The 22036-nt window shown below is 43.4% G+C and overlaps 1 protein-coding gene across 12 annotated transcripts in view; it reads right to left on the bottom strand.

The window, feature by feature from the left end:
- Positions 1 to 22036, bottom strand: part of Prr14l (proline rich 14-like) — a 66657-nt gene that overhangs the window by 17188 nt on the left and 27433 nt on the right. For 6 of the 12 annotated variants that reach the window (XM_087583294.1, XM_087583299.1, XM_087583302.1 and 3 more), the window contains 3 exon segments: positions 15813 to 15884; positions 14355 to 14526; positions 13618 to 13724 (listed from right to left, as the gene is read on the bottom strand). In XM_087583294.1, coding sequence (XP_087439420.1) covers positions 13618 to 13724; positions 14355 to 14526; positions 15813 to 15884 — 351 coding nt within the window. 12 annotated transcript variants of the gene reach the window in all.

The raw sequence follows: 22036 nt of genomic DNA, 5'->3' as shown, positions 1-22036 counted from the left end.
CTAAGATCTGTTGCTTCTCGCTGAAGAACAGATTTGCATCCTTCCTAAGAATGTATGGCTTGTGACAATTCTCCCTTTAGAGGGTCATGACTTTTAATTAATTTGTAATTATTGTGTGTATAAGGGCATGTGTGGTTATGGCATGCAACTGAAGGTCAGTTTATGTAGTCAGTTTTCATCTTAAGATGGGTTCCGGGAGTAAAAAAATCAGGTCATGGGGTTTGCCTGTCAGACACTTTACCCACTGGGCTATCTCACTCACCCAGGAGTTCATGTCTTTTCCCACTTGTTTTTATTTTATTTATTTTTACGAATATGCCTGAATGTATGTATATGTGCCAGGAACATGCAGGATCCCGTGGAGCCCAGAAGAGGGCATCAGATATCCTAGAACTGGAGTTACAAGGGGCTGGAGGGGACTCTCTGGGTGTTGGGAATGCAACCTAGGCCCCCTGGAAGAACAGCCACAGCTCTAACTGCTGGGCCACTTTTCTAGTTCCCATTTATTTTTTTGAGGCAGTAATTCATACAGCACAGCCTGGACTTGAACTTGTTACATACCCAAGGTTGTCATCACATCCCTGCCCTCTATCACTGAGGTGGTAGGGTTGTTAAGCATGAACCAATACATCCAGTCCATTTTTGCATCCCTAAGAGAATACACAGATATCCCTCTACTCTAAATAAACCTACATTCTAGAGGGAAAAAAAACATTCAGCTTTGAAATATCTTAAGTGTAAGAATCAGCTACAGACTGGGAAAGCAGGATCTATTACACACAATTCACAATTAATTTTTTAAAAAAGTCTTTGAGCATCCTTATGAATTAGGATGTGGGACACTGATCTCTGCCCATGTCCAGATCGCCCCCGAATGCACACCATTCCCTTCTGCAGCAAACCCACAGCATCATTATGTATTCGTGCTCTGTCTGCTGAGGTCCTGTGTCAGGACAGAAAACAGTAAAAGGCTGTGTGGTTCACACATCTACTCAAGTCTCAACAAGAGGTTAAATGAAGGTCAAGGGTGTTTTATTCAGGTCCTCTCAGGAACTGGCAAAGTCTTGGGACATGTTTTGTGGAAACACAACTTCCTAATTTGAGAAAACTCAGAGGTTAGGATTCTCTCCACTGATATGTCTCAAGGCTACATCCCTGTCATTTAGCAGAAGGCTACCTCCCATGAATCCTGGCTACAGAACTGACATCCTGGGAGACAGGCTGAGACAGGTGGACTGTCAGAGATGGTGCAGATGTGAGTTGGAATCCACATCCAACACTCAGATGATGGCATCATTCCCACAAGCTGCTGCTAGGGTCCCAGACAGAGGAGACCAATATCACAAATGGTTTGGGAGCAGAACCCAACAACATGCAGATACATTTCTCGCTGAAGCCATAGCCACTGCGTGCTATCTTTGTTTGCGTCCTAGGAGATACAGGAACCAAACACTCTGTATTAATGTCGGATGCCGAGCGCTGGACAGTGGAGCTATAGGCCAGGGCTATCCAGTGAGCTCATGGGCCTCAGGGGTAGGTACATGCACAAGAGACCCAGCTGTCCTTTTCCGTAGAGTTTTACTGGGTCATCAAAGGTGGCAGAAGCTAAAACCTCTTCACTTAAATGGCTGACTATCTTGTGGATGGGAGCTCAGAACACTAACACAGTTCATACACACCATCTTCATTATTTTCCAGATCCATATGCTCTTAGCTGGGGGTGGCCAAGAGGCGGCCAGTACAGCCCATGCCATTTGGCCTTACTCTCATGGCTGTCATCAGTTTGGAATACTTGTTGCTCTTGCAAAGGACCTAGGTTTGATTCTCAGGAAGGATGTAACCATATACAAATCCAGTTCTGGGACACCTAACACTCTCTTAGGACCTGTTTGGATACTAGGCATGCATATATATATATATATATATATATATATATATATATATATATATATATATATACAGATATACAGATATACAGATATACAGATATACAGATATATAGATATATAGATATAGATAGATATAGATATAGATAGATAGATATGCAGGCAGAACATTGATACATATAAAATAAATTAAAAAAAAAAAAAAAGAAAAGAACAGTTACAGAGTCATCTTGCTCTGCCCAATGCAAGCAGTAGAAGAGCTGACAGACCCTGTAATTACCACAGGGGCCAGGCTCCTTCCACACAGGCCAGCAGGAAAGGACAGACTTACAGATCTTGCCATCGCTCCGGGTGGTTCAGATGTGTCTTCCATGGCTGGCAGTGTGTGATCCGGGCTGCCCAGGTCCAGGGGTGCTAGGATACAGCTCATGTGCACTGGGGAGCTTACCATCACTCAGCAGAGGTGGGGGAGGGGGTGTCGGTGCACTGTTCTGTCAGGGCGTGAGGTGAAGTCACTAAGCAACCACCCCGGACCACTGTAAACTGGAGCCTCAGATTAGGGTGGCAGCCCTTCCTGGTAGCCAAGAATCCAGGCTGTAAATCCACAAAAGTGGCTGAACTTCTCAAAGTTCTTCCCCTTTTACTCACTGCCAGCGTTTGGCGAGGGTACTGTTCTTTTTTTTTTTTTTTTTTTAAGATTTATTTATTTAATGTATATGAGTACACTGTAGCTGTCTTCAGACACACCAGAAGAGGGCATCAGATCTCATTATAGATGGTTGTGAGCCACCATGTGGTTGCTGGGATTTGAACTCAGGACCTCTGGAAGAGCAATCAGTGCTCTTAACCACTGAGCCATCTCTCCAGCCCGAGGGTACTGTTCTTTACTGCTGTTCTGGTTGTTGGGGAGGGAGAAGCATAGATGTTCATTTTTTGTTCCCATCTACTTCATGCTTTCTTTTGAGAAAAGTCTATTTGGCCTAGGAGTCATTAGCTCTTGCCCCATTTGCTTTGTGCCACAGTAGCCTCCCTAAGCCCATGGTACATTGCCAGCACTTTGCTCCCCTGTTCAGTGATCAAGAGTCAACTCCAAACGCTTAACATCCGCATTATTCTCTGCATTTTTTAAAGATTTATTTATTTATTATACATGAGTACACTGACGCCGTCCTCAGACACACCAGAAGAGGGCATTAGATCTCATTATGGATGGCTGTGAACCACCATGTGGTTGCTGGGATTTGAACTCAGGGCCTCTGGAAGAACAGTCAGTGCTCTTAACCGCTGAGCCATCTCTCTGGCCCTATTCTCTGCATTTTTAAATGCATGTAGTAAAAATGCAGGACTCCTTTCAGACGGCTAACCCAGGTTCCAGTACCAACTACTTGGTCTGGGTAACCGATGTGACTGTCAGCTCTACCACTGTTATGTGAGAACATCCCTCATTACTTCTTGTGAAGCTGGGTTCCCACTATGTTACCCAAGCAGGCCTGCAACTCTTGGACTGAAAAGGTCCGGCTGCCTCAACTTCCTGAGTAGGATGAACTACAACCAGGCGCTGCTGTACTTGGTTGAGACTGTCTCTCTAAAGTGGCAACTTTAAAATATGTGTATTTTTAAATTTTATGTGTATTTCTGAGTATGTGTGTATGAACACCGTGCATGCAAGAGTCTGAGGAGGTCAGAAGAGCATTAGATCCCTTGAAATAGGAGTTACAGTTGGTTATAAGGCACCATATGGGTGCTAGAAACTGACCCTCTCTCAGTGTATCACCGTGTGTTCCAGGCCACAGCAATAATCTCTGATACGATTCGCTTTGTTGAGAAAATGACCAGGAAATACTGAATAACAAGACTAAAAACTTGGGTGAAAATGGCATTGATATTCTGACAAAGAGATGAAATACGTACTTTTTTTTTTTTAAACTTAGACATAATGAGGGAGAGAGACTCTTTATTGATAAAATGCCTCTATACCACTGGCCTGTAGACAAGTCAGTACATGTGCACGCAAACACACACACACACACACACACACACACACACACACACACCCTACCTAGCTCTGGAGCACAGGGCTCACTATGTATCCTTGATTGTTCTTGCTATGCAGACCAGGATGGCCTCCTAACTGCCAAGACTAAAGTTGTGCCTTACCACACCCGGCCTCATTTTATTCTTTTACATGGATGCTCTATAAATCATTTAGTCACATTTGTGTTTTCCTTATTTTTATTTTTTTTGGGGGTGGGGGGGGTGAGACAGGGTTTCTCTGTGTGTAGCCCTGGCTGTCCTGAAACTCTGTACAACAGGCTGGTCTTGAACTCAGGGATCCACCTACTTCTGTTTCCCCAGGTCAAGGATTAAATGTGTGTGACACCAACACCTGGCTCTTATAGTTTGATTTTTATTTTTGCTTTGTTTGTAACCAGGTAACTGTGTATGTAACTATGTATCTTTGGTTGACATGGAATTCACAGTATAGACTGGACAGGCCTTGAACTTGTACATGAACCAGTTAAATGCCAGATGAACCACTTCAAACATGTTCCAGCAAAAATCAGCATTGCAATGAACTAGCAGTCAAAGCACTTGCTACAAAGCATGATGACCTGAGTTTGGTTCCCATGTTCCACATGGTAGAAGGACAGAACCAACTTGGAAAAGTTGTCCTTTGACATGGGATCCAACAAGGTCTCCCTCATTGTTCCTGTGCGAAGTGAGCAAGCTTCTGGTGAATCATTCCATCCCCCAGTCCTACCTTGCAGACTTGAGACTAGTACTGTACTCATCTTTCTATTAAACACAAACATTCACACATCTGGCTGGCTTCTCCCACTTTTAAGAGAAGGTCTCACCTGTGCAGAATCTCAAGTTTGCCTGGCGTTCACTATCCTGCCACAGCTTCCCAAGTGCTGGGGCTACAAACCTGTGCCACTGCAGCCTAATTTAAGATTTTCATTGTGTTTTGTAGAGACAGGATCTCAGGTAGCCCCGGCTGGTCCACGTTCCTATGTAGGATAGGTTACCCTTCCAGATCCTCTGCCTCCACCTTCTAAGCACAGGGTGCTGGTGTACACCCCCAGGTTTGGCTCCAGAATGTCTATATTTTCATGCAACTCATTTTTTGGCTTTTATATTAGGACTTACAAATATCTATTATAGTTAGCCCATTCCAAACAGAATTTCCTATGGTTTCCTTAAACACTCCTAAGTTTACAGTAAAATCTGATTAGCAGAGAATATGTTTAGGATAAGGCATATAGACACAACTTTATTATTCTTAAAATAGATCCTATCACAATAGTAATTAAGAGCACAGATTCTGGGGTTGGGGATTTAGCTCAGCGGTAGAGTGCTTGCCTAGCGAGTGCAAGGCCCTGGGTTCAGTCCCCAGCTCCGGGGGGAAAAAAAAAAAAGAAAAAAAAAAAAAGCACAGATTCCCACCACTGATCTGAGAACACATCTTCTCTGTACTCTAAATCACCCTATGAACTGGTATTCATTTTCAATTTTCTATTCTATTTTACCATATATATATATATATATATATATATATATATATATATATATATATTTATGTTCTGGCTAATTTTCGAGACTTCATATTTCAAATTCTGAGATTAGTATTCTTATTTCATTTCTTTTAAAAATGTCCTCTTAGCTGGACATGGTAGCACATGGTTTTAATCCCAGCACTCAGGAGGCAGAAGCAGGGGGCTCTCTTCAAGTTCAAGGGCTGCTTAGTCTATAGAGCAAGTCAGTACTAGGATAGCCAGGGCTACAAAGAGATCCTGTCTCCAAAAAAAAAAAAAAAAAAAAAAAAAACCCACAAAACAATTTTTCTTGGTTATTACTATTTTATGTTTTATACAGCACTGCATCAGAACACATACATTTAATTTATTCAAATCTTTTCAATAACCTTGTTTTAAAGATTATTTTTATTTTATGTATATGAACATTTTGCCTGCATGCAAAACAGTGGAGAATACAGAAATAATTTCACACACTTACTGTAGTTAAAACAATTTTCAACACAGTCGACAAGAGCATACAGTGTAGAAAGCAAAGAATCTTTAAGTAGAGCTGGAAAAATGGACTCTATGAGTAAATAAATAAGTCTTCTTTACATGTAAGACTGAACTCAAATTGGACTGAGACTCTAAACAGGGATAGGTCAGTAATAGAACACTTTTCCTGACAAGGGTCTGGTTTGATTCCTGATACCACAACAGAGGGAAAACGAAGCAGCACCAAAGAAAAGGGAGGGAAAAGGGAGGAGGAAAGAGGAGGAGAAATAGAAACCATTATCATTTTAGGGAAATATCTCATAACACAGAACTGGTCAATTTTTTTAAATATATGATCCCAAACACAAAGGTAACAAAAATACAAATGAACAACATGATCCACACAAACTCAGTTGATCCGTGCATATGACTGAGCTGAAGAACAGAAGAACACGCCTGCTAAAGGGTTAGCTTCCGGGACACGCATGGAGCCCAACTAATAGTAAATAAAGGGACCCAAACAAACGAACAAACAAAAACAAATAAAAAAGAAAAGAACCAGACAGCTAAAGAATAAACCCAAAACTCTACATTGGCACAGGAGTGTTTGTGTCTTGATTTCATAGAAATCTGAGTAGAGAGTCAAACGAAGCGCAAGGCCCTGGGTTCAGTCCCCAGCTCCGAAAAAAAAAAAAAAAAAAAAGAGTCAAACGAACAACCAACATGTATGTGAACCAAAGGGATGTGCTGTGACACACATGGAGACGAGGAGACCGGGGAGGACTGACGGGCGGTGGATTGCTTACGTTAGGGTTTAGGCTTTATAAACTCTCATTTGCTTAGATCATAAAACACTTTTATTCAAGTGCCTGCATAAGTGTATGCTACAGGGAGGTAGTGGGAAGCTACCTGACATCACTTCTTGAACAAGATTAGGGTCGCCTAGAAGAGAGCATCAGGGACTCCTAATTGTTCTCTCCAGACTCCTCAAAAGTATTTTGAAGGTTCCTCAAAAAATTAAACTAGAGGGGTTGGGGATTTAGCTCAGTGGTAGAGCACTTGCCTAGGAAGCGCAAGGCCCTGGGTTCGATCCCCAGCTCTGAAAAAAAAAGAACCAAAAAAAAAAAAAAATTAAACTAGAGAGCTAGAGAGCCAGCTGGGTGGGTGAGAGCACTGGCCACTCTTGCAGAGGACCTGTTTCCATTCCCAGCACCCATTGGCAGCTCACCAGCTCACCAGACTCACAGGACACGATGCTCTCTTCTGTCCCCACAGGCACAAGGCACAAATGACTCCCTCCTTGATGAGAATGGACTGAGCCTCAGAACTGTAAGCCTGCCCTAATTAAATGTTGTCCTTTACAAGAGATGCCTTGGTCATGGTGTTTTTTTCACAGCAATGGAAACCCTACCTAAGACATTGTCTAAAATCAAAATCCATAAAAGGACTAGAGATCAGTGTCAGACACCCCCTTTTGAGGTATTAAGCAGGAGAGTTCAAGAACATCTCAAAACAATAGAGTCTTTGTCCTTGTCTGCTTCCCAAAGGTCAAACTTAGGGCTCAATTACTAAAGACATCATGCACTTCAAAGAAACTTTTCAACGCAACAATCAGACCATTACAGAAAACCACATCTGGTTAAAATGCATGAGGCGAGTGCCGAAACCAATGGACACATCTGCAACACCACTCCTGCACCTAAGGCTCAGAACATTATGAAGGGGGGGGGGGGGGCAGAGAGGCTGTGAGGAGAGGATCGGGGAGTTTGCTGTTAACAACACAGGGACTGCCATGATGAAGCCAGCTCTGCCACCACACCTCAAACGGCCAACACAGAAACAGCAATGGAATAAAGCGCATACAGGTTCACGCCGTAACGTCTCTAATTTTGAAGGACCAGGCAAAAGAAGCTGCAACGGTATCTTTTTTGAATCTGCGTATTTAGCAGGTTTTTGTTTTAATTTTATACTGTATTTAAAAAATATTCCAATAAGTACCCCCTTTATATATCCATCAAATTGATTTAAGTATTTTCAGGGAACAGTTTCATGTTTTTCTCTTTTATCCCACACCATCCCCCTATATTTAGCATCGTAAAAAAATACAGCATTCCTATTAATTCTTTGAGATTTATATACATACATATAATGTACTTATACTGAGCCTTACTTAACCTTACCGTATGTGTCGTGGTGGTTTGAATATGCTTGGCCCAGGGAGTGGCACTATTTGGAGGTGTGGCCTTGTTGGAGGAAGTGTGTCACTGTGGGAATGTGCTTTAAGACCCTCCTCCTAACCACATGGGAACCAGTCTCCTCCTGGCTGCCTTCTGAATTAGATGTAGAACTCTCAGCTCTTCCTGCACCATGCCTGCCTGGATGCTGCCATGCTTCCCGCCATAATACTGGACTGAACCTCTGCACTGTAAGCCAGCCCCAAATGAATGTTGTGCTTTATAAGAATTGCTGTGGTCATGGTGTCTGCTCAGAGCAGTAAACCCTAACTAAGACACATACCAAACTTTTTTTTTTTTTGTATGATTTTATTTTTATTCTACCCTTTACATTAATTGCATTTTTTTAACTTTTCAATATTGAGCAACAATTTTATTTTGCCTTTTCTCTTGTAAAGTTTTTCCTTTACTCTTTGCTCCCTAATATCCTGTTTCCCCCCCTTTTAACTTGGGTTCTCATCTGTTCACTCCTTTCTTAGTCTCCTCCTTTCCTCTCAATCTTTTACTGTTCCCACACTTAGTCCACGCGGTCCCAGCATGCTCTGAGGTAGCTGACATTTCAGTTGTATGGTATTAGTGATACACAGTGGAATGAGGGGATTTTACGTCCCTCTGTCCCTCATACAGTGCGACATTACTGTTGCTACAACACTTTGGGTTCTCTTTGATGATTGTTACTGATGACTAAGCCGTAAAGAGCAGGCTGCTCCATAAGATACGCTTGGAAAAAGGCCCTGGGTTCGGTCCCCAGCTCCGAAAAAAAGAACCAAAAAAAAAAAAAAGATACGCTTGGAAACTAGAGGCTTATAAACCAACAGATATACAAATTCCAATACAAAACTGGAAATACAAAATAGCATGACAACAAGACTCACCCAAAAGATCTGAACTCCTTAGTTACTGAATTCAAAGTTACTGAAGGATTAAAATACCAGATGAACACTTCAAACATTTTCCAGCAAACATCAGCAATGGGATGAATTAGCAGTCAAAGCACTTGTTACAAAGGTGATAACCGGAGTTCAATCCCCATGTTTCACATGTTAGAGAGAGAGAACCAACTTGCAAAAGTTGTCCTTTGACCTCCACACTTAATCCATGGTGTACATATCTGGGCCCAGGCATGCATATTCTTGCACATGTGCATCAACACGCGCACACACACACACACACACACACACACACACACACACACACACACACGTGTGTGCACATTAACAATAACAACAACAACAAAATCATCAGTATGGATGAAAAAGCTGGCAACTTGGAAGAAAAGTTCAGCCAGGAAATTAAGTTAAAAACAGCAGGCAGTTTTGAAGTCCAGAACTCAAGTGAAGGGTAGGCACATCTCTGTGAGCCTGACCTAAAGAGTGGATTTCAGGTCAGCCAAGGCTTTACAGTGAGACTCTCAGAACACAGAAATCAGGGAAGGAGGACTGGAGAGATGGTACAAACATTTGCTACTCTCACAGAGACCCAGGTTCCTTTCACAGAATCCTCATGGAGCTTCACAACTGCCTGTTCCCAGGGATCCGACACTCTCTTCTGGTACCCAAGAGCAGCTGTGCTCCTGTACTCTCCTCATAAACCCATACACATCACTGTAAAAAGTGAGGTTTTTAAAAGAAGCAAGCACGCTAGGGAGAGAAGTTGGCAAGGGAAAGTTTAATGAATCAAATAATAAACAGTCTGATAGCATCAACCTCTGTCTCCTGAGGGCATGCACCACTGCCACCCAGCTGAAAACAATTTTTTAAAGGATGGAAATTTTAAAAGATTAAAAAAAGGGGGGGGGGGTTGGGGATTTAGCTCAGTGGTAGAGCGCTTGCCTAGCAAGCGCAAGGCCCTGGGTTCCCAGCTCTGAAAAAAAAGAAAAAGAAAGACAGACAGACAGACAGACAGACAGAAAGAAAGAAAGAAAGAAAGAGAGAGAAAGAGAGAGAGAAAAGAAGAAAGAAAGAGAGAACAAAAGAGAGAGAGAGAGAGAGAGAGAGAGAAAGAAAGGTGGAAATACTAAACAAATGAAAACTAAAAACAAGTCGATTCAGTCATTGTGATGTCTGATAAAGTGGAACCCTAACCAAATGAGACAGGAGAGACATGAACACTGTAAATTAATACAGGAGGAAGTCACCGAGAAGATATAACAAAGGAAGTCCTGGTCGATCTGCCTAGGAAGTTACCCATCTCTCCCAAACTCCAGAAAGCAATGATAGCTACTCCATACAGGAGTCCTTTGGATAGAGAAGATGAGAAAGACATACAGCCTGTCTGCTGGTCCAGACTCCTACAAGCAAGGAACCCAAAACCCTTCCTGACTCCACAGGACGCTCCACTCTAACACCCAAGAGCTGCTGGGATTCCCCCTGGCTCACAGCAGCCTATTTCTTCTAGACTGCCAAGGAGAGCAGGTTTGTAGAAAAGGGATCACCACCATATGGACACCCATCACCTTCTTCTTAGATGTCCACAGGACCAAACTAGGCCCCTTACTCCCAGACGGGCCAAAGATGCCTGGCAGGCCATGCCCACCAGGCTTGGGCGCTCTCATTGTCTACACCTCTCCTGCGCGTCGTAAGTGGATTTCCAGTGTCCTTGTTGAACTTTCCTGCGGCATTGGGCCAGCGAGCTTGAACTGCAAAATTCAAACTATAAAAGGCCTCAGAAACCAGAAGAATGCTTGGGTTCCACCATGTTCTAAGGAAAGATGTAGGAGGAAAGACCTCTCAAGACCCAGGTCACAGGTGTGATGATGGCAGACAGGGAGGGAGAGACAGCGTGCATTCCAGTAGAACAGTGGACAGCAGCACAGTGGGAAGAGAACAGCAAAATTAAAAACACAATCTTTACAGGAAACAAACAAGATGGCAGTAGTGGCACAAGCCTACAATCCTAGCACTCAGGAGGCAGAGGCAGAGAATCTCTGTGAATTCAAGGCCAGCCTGGTCTCAACAGTTCCAGGACAGCCATGGGTAACTCGGAGAAACTCAACCAAACAACCAGAAACAAAAGAAAACAAAGAAAGGACAACAAATGCAGTGAGAACGTGGGGAAAGAAGAATCTTAAGCACTGCTTGTCAAAGGGTCAACTCCTGTAGAAACATGGGAATCAGTGTGCAAGTTTTCCAAAAACTAAAGTAGAAATGCCATACATCAGGGCCGGAGAGACGGCTTGGTTGTTAAGAGCGCTGGCTGCTCTTCCAAAGAACCAGGTTCAATCCTCAGCACCCACATGGCAGCTCACAACTCTCTGTAACTCCAGTTCTAGGGGACCTGGCGCCCCAACACAGACATGCAAACAAACCATGAATGCAGATAAAAAGAACTCTTAAAAGGAAAAAAAAACACATAAATGCCACATGTCCAACCATAGGACTTTCAGATACATACATGCCTGTCTCTAAATCAACACATCAGAAATATTTGTATATCTAAATTTAATGCTGTAATATTTAGAATAGCTAAAAAATAAAACTTGGCTATATGTCCATTAACACAATAAAGAAAATAGTGTATACACATAATGGCATTTTTTTTTTCTTTTTGGTTCTTTTTTTTTTTCCGGAGCTGGGGACCGAACCCAGGGCCTTGCGCTTCCTAGGTAAGCGCTCTACCACTGAGCTAAATCCCCAGCCCCTACATAATGGCATTTTATTCGTTTGTAAATTAAAATGAAATTATGCATTATACACACATACATATATGTATAAATGGGATTCATTGTGCAAAATAAACACTGCATTTTCCCTCCTATGCAGAATGCATACTTAAAATTATTATTTGTGTATAAAAAATAGAAACAGGATCGTGAGGGAGGATGAGCTTGTGAGGAAATAGGGAAACAGGGTGGGTAACATGAAAACTGAAGCAGGGCGTCCTGGGGAGTAAGAGGGCCAGCTGGTGTGAAAGGGATAGAGGAGGGAATGAGGAAGAATAAAGTATAAAGGAGCAAATATGTAAAGACGCCATGATGAGCCATCAGCAGATAAATCAAGACTAACAACGAGTAGAAAGGCTTTTATATCAGTAAAAAGAGAAAAATACTGCCTGCAGGTGACGGTGACACACTCCTTTAGTCCTAGCACTGAGAGACAGGCTAATCTCTGAGTTTGAGGCCAGCCTGGACTTACAGCGTGAGTTCCAGGACAGCTAGAGGTACATAGAGAAACCCTGTCTCAAAAAAGAAAAAAGGGAAAATATAAAAAACCCACAGAACCAAACAACAAAGCGAAGTGAAACAAACAAGCCTTTGGTTCCCAACAAAGCTTTGAGATTAGAAGCACAAAGAAAGAAGGAAGGAAAGCCACACTGAAACCTACTTTCCATTCTCAGAATGAAGCCACGGGACACCGGGCACTTGAGATACGCAAAGCATTTCTAGAGGTGACGCACAGGGTAGTCAGTAAAGTATGTGTCAGCTGAGTACAGCTCAGAGGCAGCCCCCAGGCTCCCTTCACACAGCCTTCAGTCTACAGTACAGGTAGAGGAGGGAGGGAGGGAGGATATTTACTATATTCTAAGATGCGCTATTTATTTGTAATCTCAGCATTTGGAGGCTAAGACAGAGGATGATGGGTTCAGGGACAACCTGGGCTATACAGTGAGAATAGGCTTTGGCAAGCACTGTTCTCACTGGGCACTTTCTTGGTCCACAGACAGACTCTTAGAGCTCAAAAGGTTAATTGATTTAAGTTACTTAAAGGAACTAATAGAAATATACCAGAACTCTGCACATATAACCAGAAGGTTGGAAAACTGAAGGTGACCTTGACCTCTTTCCCTCCTTCCCACCTCCTGATTGCTGGGCTCACAGGAGTACACCACACTGCCAACTTCAAAAGTATATCAGGGGATGGAGATATGGCTCAGAAGTTAAAAATACTTATTAATTTTACACAGGACCTGGATTTGGTTCCCAGTACCCACATGGCAACCCATAAGATAAATGTATCTTCAGTTCCGGGAGATCCAATGCCATGAAAGTGACCTTCAAGGGCACCAGGCACACACATGCATACATGCAGGGAAACACATATACAAATAAAATCAATAAGCCTAAATGAATTTTTTAAATAAACTGTTTTTTCTGGTTTGTGTGTCTTTTTTGTTGTTTATACAGGGTCTCATCATGTGACTCTGGTGTCGTCCCCTCCCACCCCATCTCCCCCCAGGACAGCTCACTGTGCACCTAAAGCTGGTCTGAACAAGCATCTACTCCTGCCTTGGCCTCTCAAAGCTCAAAGGCTAGATTCCTACTAGAGTTTAAGCTATGATTATGCATACATAATATCTAGCATAAGGAATACAACAAAAATGATTAATGGATTAGAAATCTTGCATATAATTATATAGTCATATAACCAATGAATTCTTGGGATAAATTCCTAGAAGTGAGAACACAGCTCTGATTATATGGTGGCGGCTTTAAGGGCGAGTATGCTTTGCCTAGCAACGAACCCAGTTTGCATTAGAAAAACTCACCTTTTGGGCCGAGGCAGACCCATTGGGGTAAGGTTGGGATCTGGTTTAGGAATGGTTTTCCGGATGCGGATCTGTGAGACTTTCTTTGGTCTCTTCTCTGGCTCGGCCTGTTTTTTAAAGGTTAAGAATAAAGATAGACAAGATGTAAGACATTATAAATAAAGCTGTCATACTCAAAACATTGCTCCCCCAGTTTATAGATAAGCCTAAAAATTTCCCCTTCCTGCCCTGGCTCATCCCCTGTCGCTACCCCTTCATATATTAAACAGTTGAACGTTCAACTGAGGTAATCAACTGGAGGTGCTCACTCAGTGGAGACAGGTGATGCTGTAAAGCTGAAGGACACTAACGTTTACTCGTCTTTCAACGCACAAAGGCTCTTTAGGGCCAAGTCTCTCTCTCTAAACTCTCTTTAATGCTGTTGCCGAGAAAAGGGAATCTGGAAAACAATACAGATAACTAAGCCCTGCATGGTAGAGCAGGAAGAGAGCTGGAAGTTAGTAAGGAGAAAACAGTAGGACCCTATCTCTGAAAACAAACCAAAGTGAAGGTTAACAACCCCCATAAAAATCCAACATATCCTTTCTTCGACAGACAAGGTTGGGGCTTAGCAGGAGAACTCCTACCTCTCAGTATGCTCAGACAGTGAGTTAAGGCCAGTGAGCAGTGAGCATGTGAGGGGAGTCAACGGGAAGCCCAATGGCACCTCCACCTGACTCCTGGAACTCTGCGTTTACCTCCTCCTGCTGTGCCGGACTGCTCTGTGGTCGGGGGCAAGCTGCTGACACACCATCCAACTCATCAAACGCAGGAACCTGGAGCTCCGAGGCCGAGAGCAGGAGCGTGCTGACAGAGGGTTCTGTTACCAAGCAAGACTTTGGCACCAAGGCAGGAAACACAGGCTCTAGCCTAGCACCATGGAGACAGAATGGAGATAAAACCTGTATGAGTTTGTTTTCCACTTCCAGCTGATTGTTTGTTTGTTTGTGTTTTTGGGTTTTTTTTGTTTGTTTGTTTGTTTGTTTTTTTGAGATAGGGTTTCTCTGTGGAGCCTCAGCTGCCTAGAACATACTATGAGAACCAGGCCGGCCTCAAACTCACGAAGATCTGCCTCCCTCTGCCTTACAAGTGCTGGGATTAAAGGCATACACCACTATTGCCTGGCAGCAAGCAGGCATTTTTATTTAGTTGTTTGGTTTTTTTTTTTTAAGTAGCTTGGTAAGCACACATGTTAAGATCCTTTTAAAACTTTAAAGTAAGACGGCTCTACATGTAGGTCTTTCTATAGATCCTAGTGTGTATGTGGAGACCAGAAGACAATACCCTTCCTCAGCTGTCCCAGCCACCTTTTTTTTTTTTTTTTTTTTTTTTTGAGACAGTCTCTCCCTGGTCTAGAGCTCACTAAGTAGCTTAGGCTGGCTGCCAGTTAACCTCAGAACCTGCCTAAGCACTAGAATCCCTGGTTTTCTACATGGGCTGTGGGGGATGAAACCCATGCCCTCTGGCTTACTAGGCAGGCAATTTACCACTGTGGTCTCTCATCCCAGCACATGTGATCTTTTGAACATACAGATTAGAATGGGTGACGTTTCTTCTGTCCGGGAATGACATTTCCAGCCAACTTGTTTCCTAGTCACTTTTAGACTAACCTGGGTCTACACATATGAAACATTACAAGAATGTGGTCAATCCATTTCAGTGAACAGGGCAGTTTTATGAAGAAATGTGTGTAAGTAAGGGAAGACGGTTGTGAATGAGCAGATGAACCCACCCACTCAGGGACTAGGACCTAGGCTGGTGTAGGGCAAGGACCTCAGACACTTTGAGATGCTAACAGGCTGGTTAATAACGTCTTTTTTTTTTGGTTCTTTTTTTTTTTTTTTCGGAGCTGGGGACCGAACCCAGGGCCTTGAGCTTCCTAGGCAAGTGCTCTACCACTGAGCTAAATCCCCAACCCCGTCTTTTTAAAGTAAATGGTACTAAGTATATGACCTTACTTTTTGCTATCTGATATAGCGCATTACTGATTCTCAGAGATATTTGAGACCTATAAGCTTGAGTAAGATTAGAAAGACCAGGTCAGAGTTGTGCCATGCCTGGCCCATCCTACCAATGAACACTAGAATAAGCGTATATTCTCCCTGTGCTTTCTCACACACACCCACCCACACTTCAGGCCTGTGTGCAAGGCTTACCTCAGGTGACTGCTGTTGGTGTTGTGGGCAGCCTCCATGCCTGGAAGAGGCACATGTGGTATGGTGGTGTGGCTGAAGTAAAGCACAAGTACAAAGCAGCAAGTTATGGAGTGGGGCAACAGCAAAGGTCTTCATGTTCCTGCAGGCACTGGCATATGATGCAGGCCAAGAAACAAGCACCTCCCACCGGGCCACTATGCTCATGTATGTACTGGGCTGCAGTAGGCTAACAGGAGGAGTGCTCCTAATGTAAAAAGGTATAAAGAAAGGGAAGGACAGTAACAGAGAGGACAGGAACAAGAATGACCTTAGGGCTTACACCTTTTAAGTAACTTGGTAAGTACACAGGTTAAGATTCTTTTAAAATTTCAAAGATAAGGAACAGGAAGACGGCTCCACGTATAGGTCTTGCTGCAATGCCTGACCACCTGAGGTCAAACTCTGGACCTCACAGGGTAGAAGAAAAGATGGATTCCCAAAAAATTTACTGACCTTCCTTCCTTCATGTGCTTATCATGGCACATGTTCACTTACATACATGTACACATACATACATACATACATACATACAAACAAACAACATACAACAAATGGTTTTTAAAGATTAGACATAACACCAACCAAAGAGTACACATAGAGGGATCCATGGCTCCAGATGCATATGTAGCAGAGGATGGCTTTATCTGGCATCATTGTGGGGAGAGGTCCTTCGTCCTGCGAAAGTTCGATGCCCCAGTGTAAGGAAATGCCAAGGCAGAGAGGCAAGGGTGGGTAGGGGAGCACCCTCATAGAAGCAGGGGGAGGGAGGATTGGATGGGGGTTTCCAGAGGGAAAACCAGGAAAGGGGATAACATTTGAAATGTAAATAAATAAAATGTCCAATTAAAAAAAAAACTAGACATAAAAAGTATCCTGCACATAAAAGAAAGAAAGAAACAAAGAAACAAAGAAACAAAGAAAACAAAGAAGCAACCAACCAACCACGGGGAAGGGGGAGTGTAAGATGGCTCACCAGGTAAAGACACTTACTGTCTGACAAAGCAAGATGACAGCCTGAGTTTAATTCCTGGACCCCACATAAAGTGGAAAGAAAGATCCAAAGTTGTCCTCTGACCACATACATACATCATGGTACAAGCCTTCCTTAACCCCCCTCATCCCCCCCCCCCAAAAACCTACGCATACAAATTAGTAAGTATACTGAAATATAAAATAAAGATCTTAAACCATTCAGGTCTATATTAATTGTTAAAATAAATTTTGCCTTTTGGGGCTGGAGAGATGGCTCAGTGGTTAAGAGCACTGGCTGGGTGTTGGGGATTTAGCTCAGTGGTAGAGCGCTTGCCTAGGAAGCGCAAGGCCCTGGGTTCAGTCCCCAGCTGGGGGGGGGGGGGGGCACTGGCTGGTCTTCCAGAGGACCCAGGTTCAATTCCTTGCAACCACATGGCAGCTCACAGTTATCTGCAACTCGAAGGCATCTAGTACTTTCTTCTGATCGATGTGGGCACTAAGCACATGGTGCACATGCAGGCTAAACACCAAGACACATAAAAAGGAAGGAGGCTGGAGAACTGGCTCAGCATCCAAGAGCACTAGTTACTCTTGGACAGGACCAAGGCTCAGCTCCGGGTACCCACTTGGAGGTTCCTAGCCATCCATAATCCAGTTGCAAGGGCTCCAACACACTCTTGTTACCTCCTTAGGCACGAAGCACACATGTCATGTAGACACACTTTCAGGCCAAACACTCATAGGAAAAAAAATTTAAGAAATTAGAAAAAAATTTCAATGCCCAATGTATATAAAGCACAGCTATACCTAAATGACAATTAATCTCATTCCTCTACCAATGGCTTATAGAGACAGTTATAGAAGATGCTGGAAATTTTTGTGCCTTTCACAATAAGACTGGCACAAAAATTCTACTGATTTTAGAACAGAGCACACTTTATTAACGTGGAACTCGCATCATAACCCCTCATCTCATCTCCTCCCTGAAAATTAAAAATTTGTTAATTTGATGGGGAAAAAAAAGTCCAGTTTCTCAAATGTTTAGAACAGATTAACGTCTTAGGTGAAGCAACTCAGTAACACAACAGACACTGGAAAGAGCAAGTAAAACAGGATTAAAGGGCTGGAGAGATGGCTCAGCGGTTAAGAGCACCGACTGCTCTTCCAGAGGTCCTGAGTTCAAATCCCAGCAACCACATGGTGGCTCACAACCATCTGTGATGGGATCTGATGCCCTCTTCTGGTGTGTCTGAAGACAGCTACAGTGTACTTATATATAAAATAAATAAATAAATAAATAAATAAATAAATAAATAAATAGCTCCGACTGCTCTTCCAGAGGTCCTGAGTTCAATTCCCAGCAACCACATGGTGGCTCACAACCATCTGTGATGGGATCTGATGCCCTCTTCTGGTGTGTTTGAAGACAGCTACAGTGTACTCATTTAAATAAAAATAAATACATCTTTAAAAAGAGAGAGAGAAAGAAAAGAAAAAAAGCACTTGTTAAAAAAAAAAACAAAAAACAAAAAACAGGATTACAGAGCCCCACTAAGCAACCACGGGATCAGGTTAGAAAAAGATCTTCAAGTGCTCAGTGCTGTGACACAGCCTGTGGACCCAGCTACTCAGGGAAAAAACAGCAGAGCACAGACTTTGAGATCAGTCAAAGTAATAGAACTTGTCTCAAAATAAATACATCAAAAAAAAAAAAAAAAAAAAAAAAAAAACTAGGGACTGGACTGTATAGTGAGATCCTATCTAAAAAAAAAAGCTGGTCAGTGGTGGCGCACAACCTTAATCCAAACACTTGGGAGGCAGAGGCAGATGGATCTCTGAGTTCAAGGCCAGCCTGGACTACAGAGTTCTGGGATAGCCAGGACTACATAGAAACCGTCTCAAGGACAACAACAACAACCACAACAACGACAACGACAAGCAAGCAAGCTACATATAGAATGTAAGAAGCAAAACAGCAGACAGGAATATAACAGTGGTTATACCTATAATCCTAGAATGAGTGGGGAGGGAGGAAACACAAAACAGTTTAAAGCTGTGGGTCACAGGCTTAGAGCACAGAACAACCACAGCAATTTACATCGAGGCCGATCAAAATTCTGCACACTACAAGCAGTATGCTACCATTTGACCCAATTAATCTGCTCTATTTTTACAGTATACTTTCTTACTTTGTACATATGTGTGAACTCACCATGTGTGTGGCACAGCATGTGTTTGGAGGCCATTTTTCTCTTCCCATTACATGGGTTCTAAGAATATAACTCAGGCATCAGACTTGGTGGCTTACTTACTGCACCATCTTGCCAGGAAGCATCCCATTCTTTCACTCATTCATTCATTATTTTATTTATTTAAAAATTTAACTAAATTTATTTACAGATCTAATAGTTTTTTGTGTAGCTGGCAGGTGTAGTGCATGCCTTTAGTTTCAGCATTCAGGAGACAGAGGCAGGCAGACCTGAGTTCAAGACCAGCCTGGTCTACAAAGTGAGTTGCAGGACAGACAGGGTTACACAGAGAAACCCTGTCTTTTTTTTTTTTAAATTTATTTATTATATCTAAGTACACTGTAGCTGTCTTCAGACACACCAGAAGAGGGCATCAGATCCCATTACAGATGGTTGTGAGCCACCATGTGGTTGCTGGGAATTGAACTCAGGACCGCTGGATGAGCAGTCAGTGCCCTTAACCACTGAGCCATCTCTCCAGCCTGAGAAACCTATCTCATTCACACATACATTCATACACACATACATACATACATATATTCATACATACATACATACATACATACATTCATACATACATACATAGGTTTGTATGTATGGTACATATGGATTTTATGTATATGGTTCTTTGTCAATTGTATGTATGTACAACAAATGCATGCAGTGCCCACAGAAGCCAGAGGAGGATGTTAGATCCCTGGGAACTAGAGCTACAGGATGGATCTAAGAGGAACCAAACTGCGGTCCTCCTAACTACTGAACATCTTTCTTGCCCCTTTACTGTGTTTTTGAGATGTTTCATTCCTTAGCCCGAATTGGTCTTAAATTTCAACCAGAATTAGAATTTCCACTGTAGTAATAGTTAAGAATGAACTAAAAATGACAGAGCTGAGCCGGCCAGTGTGGCGCATACCTTCAGTCCCAGTGCTCTTGAGGCAGATCTGAGTAGGCCAGCCTGGTCTACAGATGTGTGCCAAGACAGCCAGGGCTAAAAGAGAAACCCTATCTGGAAAAATAAAATGAAGCGACAGTTTCTGTTCATCTAAGGAATTTCAGTGGAAAGATGTGTCTAACAAGATTCTTTGAGGACTGTTTTAGTGTAGAGATTGATGTCAGCATCTTACGCTAAGCATGCATTCTATACAAACTATACCCCACCTAAAAACTCTTAAAAAGGGGGGGGGGGATAATTTAAATCTTAGGTTCCCTAGGAGGGTGACTCCAGCTAAGACTCCTAGCAGTGGGGATCTGGAGCCTGAAGTGGTTAATTCCTCAAGCCAGGCAGGACTCCAGTGGAGGATGGAAACGGCAATCTAGCCACAAAACCTTTACCTCACAATCTGTCCTGCTGTTAAGTGCAGGAACAAAGATGGGGCAGAGCTGAAAGAACTACCAACCAGTGACCGGCCCAACCTGAGACCCATCCCACGGGCAAGAACTAATCCCTGACACTGTTAATGATGCTCTGTTGTGCTTGCAGACAGGAGCCTAACAGGACTGTCCTCTGAGAGGCTCCACCCAGCAACTAACTGACTGAAACAGATGCACAGACCCACAGCCAAACATTCGAAGGAGCTCAGAGAGTCTTGTGAAAGAGCTGGGAAGGATTCCGGGACCCAAAGGGGATAGGAACTCCACAAGAAGACCAACAGACTCAACTAACCCGGATTCTTGGGGGCTCCGGTAGACTGAACCACCAAAGAGTATACACACTGGCTGGGCCTAGTCATCTGTGCTCCTCCCCCATACGCATGACACATATGCAGCAGAAGAGCAGCTTGGTCTCTGTGTGGACCCCCCAACAACTGGAGAGGGGACTGTCCCTGACTCTGTTGCCTGCCTGTAGATCCTGTTCCCCTAATTGGGCTGCCTTGTCTGGCCTCAGTGGGAGCCGATATGCCTAGTCCTGCAGTGATTTGACTGCCAGGGGAGTTGGTACCCAGGGGGGCCTCCCCCTTCACAGAGGAAAAGAGGATGATGGGATTCAAGGAGGGGCTACATGGTGAGGGGAATGGGAATGGGGGCTGCTATCAGGATGTAAAGTGAATAAATAAATTAATTAATGGGAAAAATCAAAGGTGTGGGTGGTCTTAGGTTCCTCCCTCCTCTCTGAGCTGGGGACTGAGCAGTTTTACAATAACCAAGCAAACACTGGACTGCTGAGCCGCATGCCCAGTGCTGTTCTACGTTTATTTAGAAGGTACAGCGACACTGACAAATTACTCTCCCCTATTCCCAACAGTGAGACCACAAGAACTTCTGTCCAGCCCAGAGCACTGGCACATGCCTTTAATTCCAGCACTCAGGAAACGGGCGAGGGGTGGGGAGCGAGGGGTGGGGTGAGAAGATAAGGAAGAGGGGGAGGGAGGAGGCGCCAATATTAGATGGGATGGACCAGACACATGGCCAAGAGAGGTTCACCCTAAGGACAGGCTGATGGAGTAGAAGCGTCCAGGAAAACATCAGATTGGCAAGAGACAGGCATTTATAAGGGTTTTAACAGGTGAAGGGATTAGCATAGATCAGAACCTGCCCAGCATAGTGACTATAGCTTATTAATGAATTGTAGTGTTTCTGATCTACAGAATTCCAAGACAACCAGAGCTACACAGAGGAACCTTCCCCTCACCACCCCGCTCTCCCCAAAAAGAATTTCTGTCCAATTCTACAAAGTCCCAAAACCAGGGTATGTTTCTGTGAACTTCTAAAGCCTAAACTATAGGAAAAAAGTAGAAGCAACTGGAACATGATGGCTTGTCATCCCAGCACTCAGGCCCAAAGCAAGATGTTCTTGAGTTCCGTGCCAGCCTGAGCTACAGTGTCACAAACAAACAAGCAAGCAAGCGACCTATACTGAAAGGTGGTGGCATACACTGGGCGTTGTGGCACCTAACTTTAGACAGGTCAGACTGATCTATAAAGTGAACTCTAACAGCAGAGCTATGTTGAGAGCCCGACTCAGGA

The sequence above is a fragment of the Rattus norvegicus genome, chromosome 14 (assembly GCF_021556685.1).
Source record: "Rattus norvegicus strain SHRSP/BbbUtx chromosome 14, alternate assembly SHRSP_T2T, whole genome shotgun sequence".
NCBI classification, from domain to species: Eukaryota; Metazoa; Chordata; class Mammalia; order Rodentia; family Muridae; genus Rattus; species Rattus norvegicus.
The sequence above is the reverse complement of the archived record's forward strand: the minus strand, read 5'-3'. Positions and strand labels throughout refer to the sequence as shown.